Raw genomic sequence first — 13,238 nt, 5'->3', positions numbered from 1 at the left:
AGCCCTGCATTGGTTGGTTGGTTGATGAAGCCCATAAATCAATGGCACTTACTGCGGCTGGTGAGCTCTCTTCAATGCGCACACGCTACTCCATTGGCCTCCGGTCCTTCCCTCCGGCGCCGCCTACATAAACGGGTCAAGTCCGGCGGGCGACCTTGGAGAGCTCCACAGCGAGCTGGAAGGAAGTAGTGGACAGCTAGAGGCGTAGAGCCAGCCACCACCGTCGACCGGCACCAATCCACGGTTTAGCCTGGCAGGTGCTTCTCAGGTTCCATGGCTTCCAGCAGCAAGGGAGCGGCGGCGTCCTCGCTCTGCATCAAGCTCGTGGCCTGCCTCTGCTTCCTCGGATTATCCCAAGGTGCGGGCCTCACCTCTGACTCCATGCATGCTGTCCGTGTTTCTTGAGCGTTTCTGCTTCCATCCAAACACCTCTGCTCCACCCTTCCCGGTGAAGAACTTGCAATGCTGCCTGGGAGATTGATTGCTCGCTTAGCAAGAAGCAATGCTGCACCTGCGCTTCTCAGCTTCTGTTTTCCTTCTTCTCCCAGTAGTCGCTTGCTCATTCAGATTCAGTGGATGAACTTCTCTCCTCGGACATTTTGGTTCCGGTCATTATCTTGTGCCCTCGGATTATGTTTTTCCTTTTTTGTAACAGATAGAGGACCATGCACTATTCACATCTTTATATATTTTATTTACTAGTAGAAAATAGAGTACACAAAGGAATGGACAGAGTATATCATGCTATAAAAAGGTGTACCTGTTTATCTGGAGTAGCAATGTAGCATAATACCAGGAGACCAGACACTGATGAAATAGTTAACAAGTACATTAGCCCAAGTGCTCAACCACTAGATTGGAACATTCTTTTGCCAAAAGAACAAACTAGAACTTGCGAACTTTAGAGCCCAGCAACAAACAAAGCGAGCAATAACAAACAGTATGGAACACTTGTACCTGCAGGCAGGGGCACGGCCAAGCCGCCATTCACGCTGAGGAACCTCCCTCCCCTCGAGAAGGCGAGCAGCTTCCCCGCGATGCGCCACGACAGCTACGACTACATTGTCGTCGGCGGGGGCACCGCCGGCTGCCCCCTGGCGGCGACATTGTCGCTCAAGTACAAGGTGCTCGTGCTGGAGAGGGGCGGGTCCCCTTACGGCAACCGCAACGTCTCCTACATGGAGAACTTCCACATTGGCCTGAGCAACACGGCGCCGGACTCTTCGTCGCAGGCCTTCGTCTCCACCGACGGCGTCATCAACGCCCGGGCAAGGGTGCTCGGCGGCGGCACCTGCATCAATGCTGGCTTCTACAGCCGAGCCAGCTCAAGGTACGCAATGCACTGCTGAGGTTCCGTATCATCATTCTTAAGAGTTGTAGTATATCATCATTCTTCCCTCTGTCTCTGCGCATGATAAACGTGAAAGCAGTCTACGCAAGTTAACCCAAAATCAACAACACTGTCCCTTTCATGTTAACCCAGAATCAAGTTAGCTTAGGTAAAATGCCATGTCATGATTCAGTCTATGCAGCAGCACAAGACGTGTCCCTTTCGGGCCAGTAAATGTCAGATCTAGGGTAAATGCAGGGCAGTGAGCAGTGATAGCGCCAGGAGGAAATAAATGCAGAGGTCTGCTTGAGTGCTGCCACCCTAGCAATGTAGTATGCTGCTATAGCCAGCTCTCTGCATTTGCAGATTGCTGAAATGGACAGCAAGAGCAACTGTTCTTACATGCACAAAATAACAAGCTCAAATTTCTCCCCAAAGTACTAAGATTACCCTGCCAAAATCATTTATGCTCTGCATTACCATACCCGACACTGCTCTCGATTGGACCATGACCTTATTGTTATGTGGACCAGCCCATCAAACATGGAGTCTTGTCCCTTAATTAGAGTCTTAGTTGATTAAGCAAGTTTGTTAGGAAAGAGTACGGTCAGTTTAGATATTGCATTCATCATCAAACGTGGAGCCTTAATTAATTAGAGTCCTAGTTGATTAAGCAAGTTTGTTAGGAAAGAGTACAATCAGCTCAGATATCGTATTAGAGTTTGAATAGACTTGCCGGCTTGTCGGTCAAGTCCTGTCTGCTATATAAAGGGGGCCGACCCCTCTCAGTAAAGCAGAGAAGAATATTGTCATTCACTTTTATCCACTTCAGTAATTTGGGTTATGTCAGTAGTACATTCTTCCACTTATATTTTGGTTATTATTTCAGTGTAGTTGCAAAACTGGCAGCGTTTTTAACAATGAGTACCTGCGTACAAATTGGCACTCGTGGGCAACTTGATAACATAAAGAAAAACAAGAAGGTACTGCATTAATTTGCATTCAAGTGCCTCGGCTTTGGTAGTGCAAAGTAATAACTGGCCCTGACAGTAACACATGCTCTGTTTCTCTCACAGAATTAAAATCATACAAAAATGACTCATGTTTCATGTTGGAATCATACAGCTATATAGTACTACCTCCGTTCCTAAATATAGTACTGTCACATGTTTCCTGTTGGAATCATACAGCTATATAGTTCAATTTGAACAGCAGAGATGTCTTATATTTAGGAACAGAGGGTGTATTACTGAAGGAGGCAACAAAACAAGATCACATGGGCATATCAACAATTCTTTGATGCCCATGGTAACTATGATAGCTAAGCAAAGCCCAAGAGATAACCGTAACCGCAGTACAGTTCAGCGCAACTTAAAGTTTGAACCAAGAATAAGTTTCTGACATATCGCATTAGCAAAACGAAACCCATGAAGATGAATTAGCAAACATGCATTTGTAATTGATAAGCATGCCATAGTGTCTTTCAGAAAAACAGAAATATCATCTCAGTATTATTGCTGAAGGCAATTTACTTATTCCATCAAACCTGATACTTACATACCTTGTGTTTCTTGGACCAACAGCTTCGTGCAGGATGTTGGCTGGGAAGAAGACCTGGTGAATGAGTCCTACCCTTGGGTAGAGGATAAGGTTGTCCAGTGGCCTAAGATCGCGCCTTGGCAGGCTGCACTGCGGGATGGGCTTGTTGAAGCAGGTGTATCCCCTTTCAATGGGTACACCTATGACCATGTTTCTGGGACCAAGGTTGGCGGCACCATCTTCGACGCAAATGGCCACCGCCACACAGCAGCCGACTTGCTCGCAGCTGGAGACCGTAACAACCTGAGGGTCCTGCTTCATGCTAGTGTGCACAAGATAGTGTTCGACTCGCAACAAGGTACATCCAAGCTCCTAAAAGCTTACTTCTCTTCCAAAACACTCTAGAATTTCTACAACAGAAAGTGTAGATACTACAACAGACATTGGCCATCATGTACCCTTTTTCAATAACATGAACTCCTATGCAGGACGACTGAGACCAAGGGCTATCGGGGTACAATTTGCTGATGAGGACGGGAGACTCCACCAGGCACTCCTCAACAACAACAGAGATAGCGAAATTATCATCTCTTCTGGTGCAATTGGCAGCCCCCAGCTGCTACTCCTCAGTGGGATTGGGCCAAAGAATGATCTTAAGAATCATAACATTCCTGTTGTTCTCCACAACAAGTATGTGGGGAAAGGGATGGCCGACAACCCCATGAACTCCATCTTCATACCTACGAAAAGCCCCCCGCGGCAGTCACTGATTGAGACTGTCGGGATAACTGAAGCCGGTGTGTTCATCGAGGCCAGCAGTGGTTTTGGCCAGTCAGAAGATAGCATCCACTGCCACCACGGAATCATGTCTGCTGAGGTTTGGCACCAATCTTACTACTTACTTGCATAGTTCCAAATTATGTAATATCACCACAAGATTCAGATTTGCACTGTATGAAGCTTTATTCTTGATAATCTAGAATTAAGATGGGTAGTTGGGTATGCAACATATAAGTTATTGAAGCCTTAAATTATAACTATATCATTCGCTATGAGTCAAAATGAAACTTATGTCTTGAAATGCAAGTATAACTATGTCATCATTGCATGCATAATTAATCATGTGAAGTTATTCCTTTATTTTATTTTTTGCCGTTGCCGATCCAATGCACCATACTACATTCCTATCAATACAGATTGGACAGCTGTCCACAGTTCCTCCGAAGCAAAGAAGCCTGGAACTAGCCAGGGAGTATGCACATAACAAACTTAGTCTACCCAAAGAGGTGTTCCAGGGTGGCTTTATCCTTGAGAAGATCGATGGTCCACTGTCTACAGGCCATCTTGTCCTTGCAGACACTGATGTCAAGAACAACCCGGCAGTTACTTTCAACTATTTCAGCCATCCACAAGATCTCAGCCGTTGTGTCTATGGCATCAAGACCATTGAGAAAATATTGAAGACAAACAGTTTCGCTCATCTGACTCCTGATGATGATGCTGGATATGAAATAGAAAGGGTGCTCAACATGAGCGTGCGGGCTAACGTGAATCTGATACCCAAGCATACCAATACCACAGAATCCCTGGAGCAATTTTGCAAGGACACGGTAATCACCATCTGGCACTACCATGGTGGGTGCCATGTAGGGAAGGTGGTCGACCAGCAGCACCGAGTGCTTGGAGTCTCAGGGCTCCGGGTTGTTGATGGCTCAACGTTCTCTAGGTCACCAGGGACCAACCCTCAAGCCACGGTCATGATGATGGGCAGGTACTTAATGCAGAACATAACTTTCTTGGCAAAATAAATGCTCAATTTTAAACTGTAATGGCTTCTAATCATACTTTATGCTCAGGTACTTTGGAGTGAAGATCTTAAGGCAGCGGCTAGGACGAGCAGCTGGAGTGTAGTAGATTCCTGAACACCTGCCTTTTATGATGTGTGTGTGACCTAGAAAAGAAATCACTAATTTTTGCTGGGATCCAGTGTGAATCACCAATGTAAGACATTCTAGGAGTTTCATCTGTACCCAGTAACTATTTGTCGCGTACGATATTGCCCATTAAATTGTTTATCAACTCATCTTTCTTCCTTTTCTTCTTAAGTAGAGTATGAGACACAAGCCCTGATGAATTGCTTCAGTATACGGTCCCTAATCTTACTTGAATGGTTTGATAAAACATCTACAAGAACTATTTAATCCATTAATAGCCCGGTGCATGTAGCTCCCGCTTGCGCAGGGTGTCAGGGTCCGGGGAAGGATCCACTATTTAAATCCATTAATAGTGGTGCAGTATACCAAAAAAAAAAGTCTCAACTACAGAAAGTATGAAACAAACCACTGTGCTGAAACTTTATTTCATCATCGATGTAAGGACTAAATTTGCTAGTACATATAATTCCTCTGTTGATGAGGATGGGTGGGGGGGAGAAAGATAAGTAAAAGGAAAGCTTGACGTGAGGAGTTCAACGGATTACATGTTGTGACCATTTTACTGAAATGAAACTACAGAAAATCTGTAACCACCGTTCAACAGTGCCCAAAAGATAACATATCGTGTGTGTCCAATAGTTCTAGAGCCTTACAGGTGTGCTGAGACCATCATAGCTAAGCTGGACGTCAAGCCCCTCTGTTTCCATCAGCCTGGCAAGATCATCGTTCACTTTCTCATGGTCCATTAAATGCATCATCCCTGAAGATACCATTCAAAATAATGGAAGATGAGCACATGCCATTTGATCAAATAAGGCTATAAGCTTCCCATAGTTCCATGTCAAGAAGAAAATATTGCGATAAAGTTTCCAAGACTCCATTCCTGGAATCAATAATTATGAACTGTGTTCGACGTAAATATTGAGATTTAATGTGTTCAGGCGCAATTTATTACTTTCTTGGACAAGTATTTGAGAGGTGATATACTACTCCCTCCGTTCCTAGATATAAGGTGTATAGTTTTTTGAGAAAAAAAAACCGGAATAGAGGATGTATTGCCTTTGTTGTCAATTTTACCCCTCCACCGATCAGCTCCCACGCATGAAATCCCTTAGATTTAGGAATCAATATTCTTTTTTTTTCTCCTTTTAACAAATCGTGTAGCTTGCATGCCCAGCCGATCGTGTTAATTTCTCTCGGTACCTCTCTCTATTTCGCGTTTCTTAACAGATCATACCCCCTCCGTTCCTACATATAGGGTGTGTTTTGCTCAAATATTAACGCAAGGGCGATATTTATATGGAAGTAATCTGATCAGGAGAGAGAGGATCCCCCGATTTACCTATTTTCCATCTAGCCTCACATGGTCCGCCTAGGGGCTTTTACGTCCAAAAGCAACGGAATTTGCCTTCCCAGCCTGTGCGTTAATATTCGAGCAAAAAACTATACACCCTATATCTAGGAACGGAGGGACTAATATCTAACATCAAAAGCTGCAAGAGTAAGAAATAACAATGTCAACGTGTGTTAAGAGTTTTGCTTAACAGTTCCCTAAGGAGATCAAATAGTTGTCCTTGTTACTTTTCTAGATGAAATCATGTCCATTAAACAACAGATAGGTGACATTTCTCAACTGTAAACTAAAATCATGTTAAACTTTTCTCTTGCAAACTGTGCAGTCTGTTTAAGAGTGCGTTATGTTTTGTGGATCCAGAGAAACTCAAAAATGCACTTAAGAGCTGACACTGACAGCATGTTTGGTTGGGTGTAATTAGAGCTAGGGGGTGAGGATTGAAGGGGTATGAGACTTTAAATCCATCGTATGGTTAGGGGCATGGGAATTGATGAGGAATTAGGCATGACAGTTGAGAGTCCAACTCCCACCGTTTTATTAACAAGGGAGGGGATGGGAATTGGGAGGGAATTGTTTTAGTGGTGACATCTTAACCCCTTCATCATGACTTATGTCATCATCGCTTGTCTAATCTTGCATCAATTCCCACTATACAAATAACGGAATAAACTTCTCTGTCAATTTCCCACACATAATTCCCATTAGATACCAAACAAAGGAGTTGGAATTAAACGACAGATCTCATGTGCCCTAATCTCAATACAACTCCTGAGCTATTTTGTAAGGGGAAAAAACGTTCACTATAAATTAGTATAAAAAGAAGCAACAAAATGATTGGTTAGTCAGGCCATACCGGTAAACAGCGTTCTTTTTGGTTTGATTTTCCTGACTTCCTCGAGGGCCTGTATAGTTGAAGAATATATCATAACTTGATACAGTGAAATAGTAAGAAGGTAGAACTAATGTGTTATAACTTACCCTAGGTAATCCAAAGTGTGTTGAAGAAGAACGATCAGGTCTAAGAGCATCCTGTAGTAAGTTACATAAAACCAAGATCAATCCAATTCATAGTCAACAGTGAATACTCAAGAGAGATGCACAAGTAGCTCAATACAAAAGTTAGCAGCATAAGAAATGTACATCTTTCAGATGAATCTAACTATTTCATGATTCAAAAATCAGAGATACGCAAGAAAACAAAGTTAGCTGCGTACAACAGTCAAATGAAACAATTTCATGATTTAACAACCAGAGATGCAAAACAAGAAAGGAAAAAAAAAGGAATACCAATATAAGAAGTTGACAGTCTTCCAGAAGTTTATAGGTTTCGTCAGGTATATCACTGACATCACTGCAAACATCAGAGCAATTCAGATAAGATGCCTACCAACAACACAAGTCGTTACAATAAACAGGCCTTCCAGTGAACTCAATCTACCTTATGTAGCATATGTCACCAAAACGGAAACCAAGGGAACGGTAACCCTGACCGTGCCATACAGGCAAAGGAATTACCTGAAATGTAGACATTACATCTTTAGCAAAATAAATTGAATAGGAGAATCTGTAATGAATCCCAAGTATACTCAACACATACAAACCTAATGAATAAGTAATTTTGCATTTGAGCAGGATACATAAAAATTGAGCTCATGACAGGTTTACTTAGCTCCACAGCCACAGGTTGGTAAGTTCTCCATATTATGTTTCTACCCAAAAGTTCTCCATATTACCTCGAGCCATCAATGAAAACAGATTTACTCAAACTTACTGGAAGGCATCTTGTCTGAATTGCGCTGGTAAATTGCCCTATTGGCTGTTACTAACAACACTATCAATCAATTAAGTGATCCCATCCCATTATAACTGATCAAAATAAAGGAGTTAAATGCATATTTGTATACCTGACTACATGGACTATTTCCTTACTACATCTCACTGAGTCTAAAGGGAGAATATCATTTGTAATTTGTAAGCGAACAGCTTAGAAGTATAAGTCCACTTCTTGCTTTGAAGTTGTTGTTTCAGATTACAAACCTCAAGATCCTGAACAGTAAATGGTTCCTCTTTCATAATGTTGAATTGTAATGTTGAAACTGCTGCACCAGGTATAACCGTACTTGTGTCGACCAAATAGTGGTGTGTCATCTTCATCACCTGATACAAACCAGCAAAGGGGGAAAGGAAAGAAAACTGAGCCAGCTGTAAAGATATAGTATAAACCAAAAATGGGAAGGCCGTGATTTTTTTAATAAAATGGCATAATGGATTTTCATGTATTCCATAAAATTTTCTGAGGCTGTAATACTAGAAAAAATAACATACAACATAACTAAGTACAAGATTTTCAAACCTCATAATCACGCGGTGCCACATAAATTGGGATGGAGGGCTGGACATTGTTCGTCCAATCACGAAGACAATCAAGGCCTGCACCATTCATGCTGTTATCTTTTTGGAAAGGAAAAGGCCACAAGGATGATGGGTTTCTCGTCTCGATTAATAGAAACAAAATTGTGTTGCAGAAAGCATTTACACTAGACGGGACTTTTAAAAATGGTACAAGGATTCAATTATAAGGTGCATAGGAGTTGAGAAGGTTGGAACCACTCAGACCTCCAATTGCATCAGCATGAGAATGAGTAATAATGACAGCATCAATCTCCCTCAACCTGAAGATCAGCACCAAACGTTAACAACACTTATGTTCCTTTAAAATAAATACTAATAGAGGATGTGAACAGTTCAGTACCCAAAAGCAGGGAACCACTGGAGCGCGGAATGGTAGAAAAACCTGACAGAAGAACTAATCATCAGGGTGTGATAACTCATTAATATTTTTTTACTTTGTAGATGCACATTATTTACAAAAAACAGCCTCTATATCAGCTACTATGAATGGAAGAACTTTCAGGTACTCTGCTTCAAAACAGTGATACTCTGGGTGTTTTCTACTATTCCTACCCATAGCTCTAGCTTCAAGTATGATAATCCGTTACTTGTTGAGGAAGGGAGAAGAAGCAACTGGCAGTGCAAGAAGTAGTGCATACTTGCCAGCGTCGATGAGGATGTTAGAAGTGCGAGACGGCGTGACATGACGCAGGAGAATGGAGGTGTTGCGCCTTCGGTTCCGGTTCCCCGGCTCTGCTGCCTTGGTGCAAACCTGCGAACAGGACATAACAAACAAACAGCCAACATCACACCGAGCGGCGAGCACTGTGAGAAAGCAGAACAAAGTGGGTCCACCGGCGGTTGATAACGAGATGCAGGTGGAGGGTCATACGGGGCAAGTCTTGGAGGGGTCGGTGAGGCAGCTGACGCGCGGGACGCCCTCGCTGGTGCCAGTGCCGAGGAAGATGAGCTCCGACTTCCGCGGCTCATCATGCTCCGCCGCCGAGGAAGAGACAGCGTTGCCAGGGGCGCCGCAGGAGGAGGAGAAGAAGCGCGCTGGAAGGTTCACCAGGGGTACAGGCATTACGTCGAACAGCCGAGGCGCAACCAGTAAACTATGCAATTACGATTGTATATACGTACGCGAAGCGCCGGAGCGGAGGCGCACGAGGGGGAGGCGTGAGGAGAGCGGCGCGGCGGCCGCCGGGGCGCGGAGAGGGAGATGCGCGCCCAGAGAGCGGGCCGCGGCGAGCGAGCACGCGAACGGCGAATGCAGCATGGGCAAGCGGTGGGCGCGCAGGAGAGCGGCGATCGCGCCCGCGGCGGTTGCTCCAGACATCGGGAGAGCGCGGATGCGTCTGTCTGCCTTGCGGCGGCGGCCGGCGAGTCGGTAACGACGGGGTCTCCGCGGACGCTGGCCACTTGTCGTCCTCGCGGCGGGAGGGGGCGACGCTGGCAAGTGGGCCCGAGTTCCCTGCCCGACGCTCAAGAAAAGCCGCGCGGCTCTTCCGACGGCCCTGTCACTGACATGTGGGCCAATAGTCCAGAGAGCCCTGACCACTGACATGTGGGTCAACAGACCATAAGTGGGCTTTACATGGGCTTTCGGCCTGGGCCGAGGAATAATTCCGTCTCTTTCTTCTCCCACTTCGCTTCCTGTCCTATCGTGTCCTCTCCCAATTGCCGCAGTCCTCATCTCTCCCCCTCCCGGAGGCCGGAGCACGCAGGAGATCGACTTCGCCGCGCCGGCTCGCCGGCGACGACACACCCCCACAGGCGCGAATCTATCTCTCTCTCCATATCCCGCTCTGTTTCAAAAACTTTCCTGCCATCCTCGTACTTCACGTGCTGTCTGTGTTTGCCCGATCCCGGGATATGCTAGATCGCTCGTACATGGGATCAGCGGATGGATCATTAACATTTCTTACCGTCTCTAGTGGAGAGAGCTGTTGCCTAAAGGGTAGTTCGTCGCGGTTAACTGGGACCGCAGTAAGCTAACCATGTCGATTTGTGCAGGTTTTCTGAACTTGTAGCCTACCAATACCAGTTAGTTAGAAATTTCCTGTTTGTTACCGAAGTACTGTAGATGCTTAACCTCTTGATCTCGGGGTATTTGGTGCTTTTTACAGTTAACCCTTACGCATTCCTGCAAAGCAAGCTTGGCGCCACGTGTTGCTGTTCCAATTCATTCATTCATTCATTGTATAAAGGCATTTTTGGTCGAGTGCAAATCTCTTGTTTCATTTTAGTTTCTTGTGCACTACTACTGACACTGAAAGCTGTTGCATATTTCAACAGAGTGGTGGTGCGAATAATGAACAAAGGCAGCATCCACAAAAAGGAGACGCACGGAACAAGCGACGACATAAGCGAGAACACGCCTGTGGAGAAGGTCAGGGGCCCCAATCTGTTTGAACGGGCCAAGGAAGAGATCGAGGCTCTTGTGGAGGCTGTTCACGATAAGATGGAGCACCATTCCAGTCCCCGCAGGAAGGAGGGTGGTAATTTACTTAAGTTGATGTCATTTTGCCTAATTTAACTTTGACAAGTATTGCTTCCTGTTACATACCTTAAGGTTATGCTCACCGTAGCTTTTCAAGTTTTAGCTTTTCAATTCTTGAGAGCTCATTCGTATCCACAAGTTTTAGCTTTTCAATTCTTGAGAGCTGACAGGGTTTGACTGGAAACAGTGCTTCTGTGTTGAATGCTAAGACATAGGCTCACGGGAACTTTCTGTTTGCTGTTCCTGTTCTGCATATTCAGTTAATTTGTTTGCAGTGATGAACTATTAAGCTGTTGTAGGCTTCTGTGGGAGACTTCACCTTGTTGAGAAGAGTAGTGTTCTTTGTAAAGGAGTTTTGTCTTCTGAGACTGGGAACATTTGAATTTTCAGTTTTGTCCGAGGTGTTATGGAGGTAGCTTGGGCATATGTATTTGAGGTTTATAACTTAACAATCACCCAGACTGAAACAATAGTTTTGTGTACAAAAATTCAAGCATGAAAAATGTTTCTGAAATAGCACTTATCTAGAAGCTGTATACAAAGCAGGCCTTCCATTTTGATGGAAGGAAAGAGAAATTAAGTATATGCAAGAAGGGCAAAGGATAATAGAACCTCCTCTGAAATCGAGTTTGGAAATTCTGTTTTGTGTACCAGGGATTTCTAAGACCAAGAACATTTGGATTTTCAGCTTTGTCTAAGTTATAATGAAGACTTCTTGAGCATACAATTTTATGGTTTATAACCTAACATCACCCAAACTGAAACAATAGAACTTTGTGGACAAAAATTCATCAGGTATAAAAGATGTTTCGGAAATATAGCTTCACTACAAGTTACCATTTCGATTGAAGGATGTATCAATAAGGATACAAGAAGGGCATAATAGATAATCGTACCTCCTTTAAAACCTCTAGTGTTCAATTCCTTTATTCCTGATTCTTTGTGTTACTTTCCTCATACATGGTAGTTGTGGTTCTTTGGTAGTGCTCTGTTTAGTACCCCGTCTTGATTTTTATCCACCGCTCTAATTTACCTGCAGAATTGCACAAGGATTCCAAGGAACACAGTGAGGCAAACATGCATAAGAAGACCCATGAGAACGAAACTCATGGTACAAGCAATCATATAAGTGAGGACACGCCTGTCAGCAAAGTCAAAGGCCCGGGCGTGTTTGAACGTGCCAAGGAAGAGATCGAAGCTATCGTTGAGGCCATCCATCCGAAGAAAGAATCCGACAAGTGAAGATCGGGCGCATCGTGTACACTGTGTCTTCAGAATTTTCAGTGGCTGTGAAAACTATGTGGGCTATGTCCAGGTGGATGCATTATTTGCGTCATATCCACATGCAAGCTTTGTATTTTGCATTGCCAAACTCTATCGCTGCACGAGCTGAATGCTCCATCGTATCGCCGCCGCTTACATTGAGCAGAAGCTGTATAAAATGTGACATGACTGTACAACTACTTTGTTGTGTTTGAATTGCCAAGAAGCTTTATGCAATTTATCACTTGACACTTTTGTCATTTGCTCGGGCACACCGTAAACCTTCTAGGTGCCATAAATGGGATGGGTTTCATTGGTTGAAACACTGCTTTGATACAATGGTGTGGCGATGTCTCAGAACTGTAGCTGGGAAAAAAGAAAGAGATTTTATTTTATTTTTTGCGGGGGAAAAAGAAAGAGATTTTAGCAGCTTGGTCGCCTTGTTTGTTTGGTCGATTTTCGGAAAGAGCGCAGCGACAGGGTATATCCAACAACGAGGCCACCCTGATCCCCTTCATAAGATGACCATCCTCATCCGCCTTTGGCTTAGTGGGGAAATAATTCTAAAACCAAAATTCAAGACCACATCCCAGTATAGGTTCAGTGTAGCACTAATTCAAATATTGATAGAAGCATATATATAGTACTCCCTCCGTAATGAAATATAAGAGCGTTTAGTGATCTAAACGCTTTTATATTTCTTTACAAAGGAAGTAGCAAGTTATCTACTGGAGGCCTCCCCGCCGCCACCAAAAACAATCTCACCCACTGCCAAATCCACCTGCCGCCGCCGGAGGAAGCCACCAAGGCTGATGGTGGCGGCGGGGCTCCCCACGCCCCCACTTTCCCCTCTCCCCACCCCCTTTTCTCTCCCATGTCGTCGATCTACATTTCATCTTTAGGCCGGCCGCATTCGTCCATTGG

The 13,238-nt window shown here is 44.3% G+C and overlaps 3 protein-coding genes across 3 annotated transcripts; 2 read left to right on the top strand and 1 right to left on the bottom strand.

Moving 5' to 3' along the window:
- The first annotated feature begins 66 nt into the window (after positions 1–66).
- On the top strand, positions 67–4,954 carry LOC119301400 (protein HOTHEAD-like). Its single transcript, XM_037578362.1, has 6 exons — positions 67–358; positions 964–1,330; positions 2,914–3,227; positions 3,358–3,746; positions 4,066–4,640; positions 4,726–4,954. Exons 1-6 carry the CDS (start codon positions 274–276, stop codon positions 4,778–4,780), a joined length of 1,785 nt encoding a protein of 594 aa, XP_037434259.1. The 5' UTR covers positions 67–273; the 3' UTR covers positions 4,781–4,954.
- Positions 4,955–5,199: 245 nt separating this feature from the next.
- On the bottom strand, positions 5,200–10,008 carry LOC119301401 (putative hydrolase C777.06c). The gene is made up of 12 exons (XM_037578363.1): positions 9,692–10,008; positions 9,441–9,604; positions 9,208–9,320; positions 8,910–8,951; positions 8,774–8,829; positions 8,511–8,587; positions 8,195–8,314; positions 7,596–7,672; positions 7,445–7,508; positions 7,136–7,186; positions 7,011–7,059; positions 5,200–5,563 (listed from the first exon to the last, which is right to left on the bottom strand). The coding sequence occupies exons 1-12, from the start codon at positions 9,885–9,887 to the stop codon at positions 5,445–5,447; spliced, it is 1,128 nt and encodes a 375-aa protein (XP_037434260.1). The 5' UTR covers positions 9,888–10,008; the 3' UTR covers positions 5,200–5,444.
- Positions 10,009–10,181: 173 nt separating this feature from the next.
- LOC119301399 lies at positions 10,182–12,572 on the top strand. The gene is made up of 3 exons (XM_037578361.1): positions 10,182–10,324; positions 10,847–11,049; positions 12,091–12,572. The coding sequence occupies exons 2-3, from the start codon at positions 10,863–10,865 to the stop codon at positions 12,291–12,293; spliced, it is 390 nt and encodes a 129-aa protein (XP_037434258.1). The 5' UTR covers positions 10,182–10,324; positions 10,847–10,862; the 3' UTR covers positions 12,294–12,572.
- Positions 12,573–13,238: the final 666 nt, after the last annotated feature.

This window comes from Triticum dicoccoides, chromosome 5A (genome assembly GCF_002162155.2).
Source record: "Triticum dicoccoides isolate Atlit2015 ecotype Zavitan chromosome 5A, WEW_v2.0, whole genome shotgun sequence".
Lineage (NCBI taxonomy): Eukaryota > Viridiplantae > Streptophyta > Magnoliopsida > Poales > Poaceae > Triticum > Triticum dicoccoides.
This window is presented reverse-complemented; position numbering and strand designations above follow the sequence as displayed.

What these genes read in the sequence shown, in the direction of transcription:
- LOC119301400 (XM_037578362.1), top strand. Translation starts at nt 274, where the DNA reads ATGGCTTCCAGCAGCAAGGGAGCGGCGGCGTCCTCGCTCTGCATCAAG. An exon ending in ACGGAATCATGTCTGCTGAG is followed by an intron (nt 3,747 to 4,065) that starts GTTTGGCACCAA and finishes CTATCAATACAG; the next exon opens with ATTGGACAGCTGTCCACAGT. An exon ending in ACGGTCATGATGATGGGCAG is followed by an intron (nt 4,641 to 4,725) that starts GTACTTAATGCA and finishes CTTTATGCTCAG; the next exon opens with GTACTTTGGAGTGAAGATCT.
- LOC119301399 (XM_037578361.1), top strand. Translation starts at nt 10,863, where the DNA reads ATGAACAAAGGCAGCATCCACAAAAAGGAGACGCACGGAACAAGCGAC. An exon ending in TCCCCGCAGGAAGGAGGGTG is followed by an intron (nt 11,050 to 12,090) that starts GTAATTTACTTA and finishes ATTTACCTGCAG; the next exon opens with AATTGCACAAGGATTCCAAG.
- LOC119301401 (XM_037578363.1), bottom strand. Translation starts at nt 9,887, where the DNA reads ATGTCTGGAGCAACCGCCGCGGGCGCGATCGCCGCTCTCCTGCGCGCC. An exon ending in ATCCTCATCGACGCTGGCAA is followed by an intron (nt 8,952 to 9,207) that starts GTATGCACTACT and finishes TTCTTCTGTCAG; the next exon opens with GTTTTTCTACCATTCCGCGC. An exon ending in AAAAAGAACGCTGTTTACCG is followed by an intron (nt 5,564 to 7,010) that starts GTATGGCCTGAC and finishes TGGTATCTTCAG; the next exon opens with GGATGATGCATTTAATGGAC.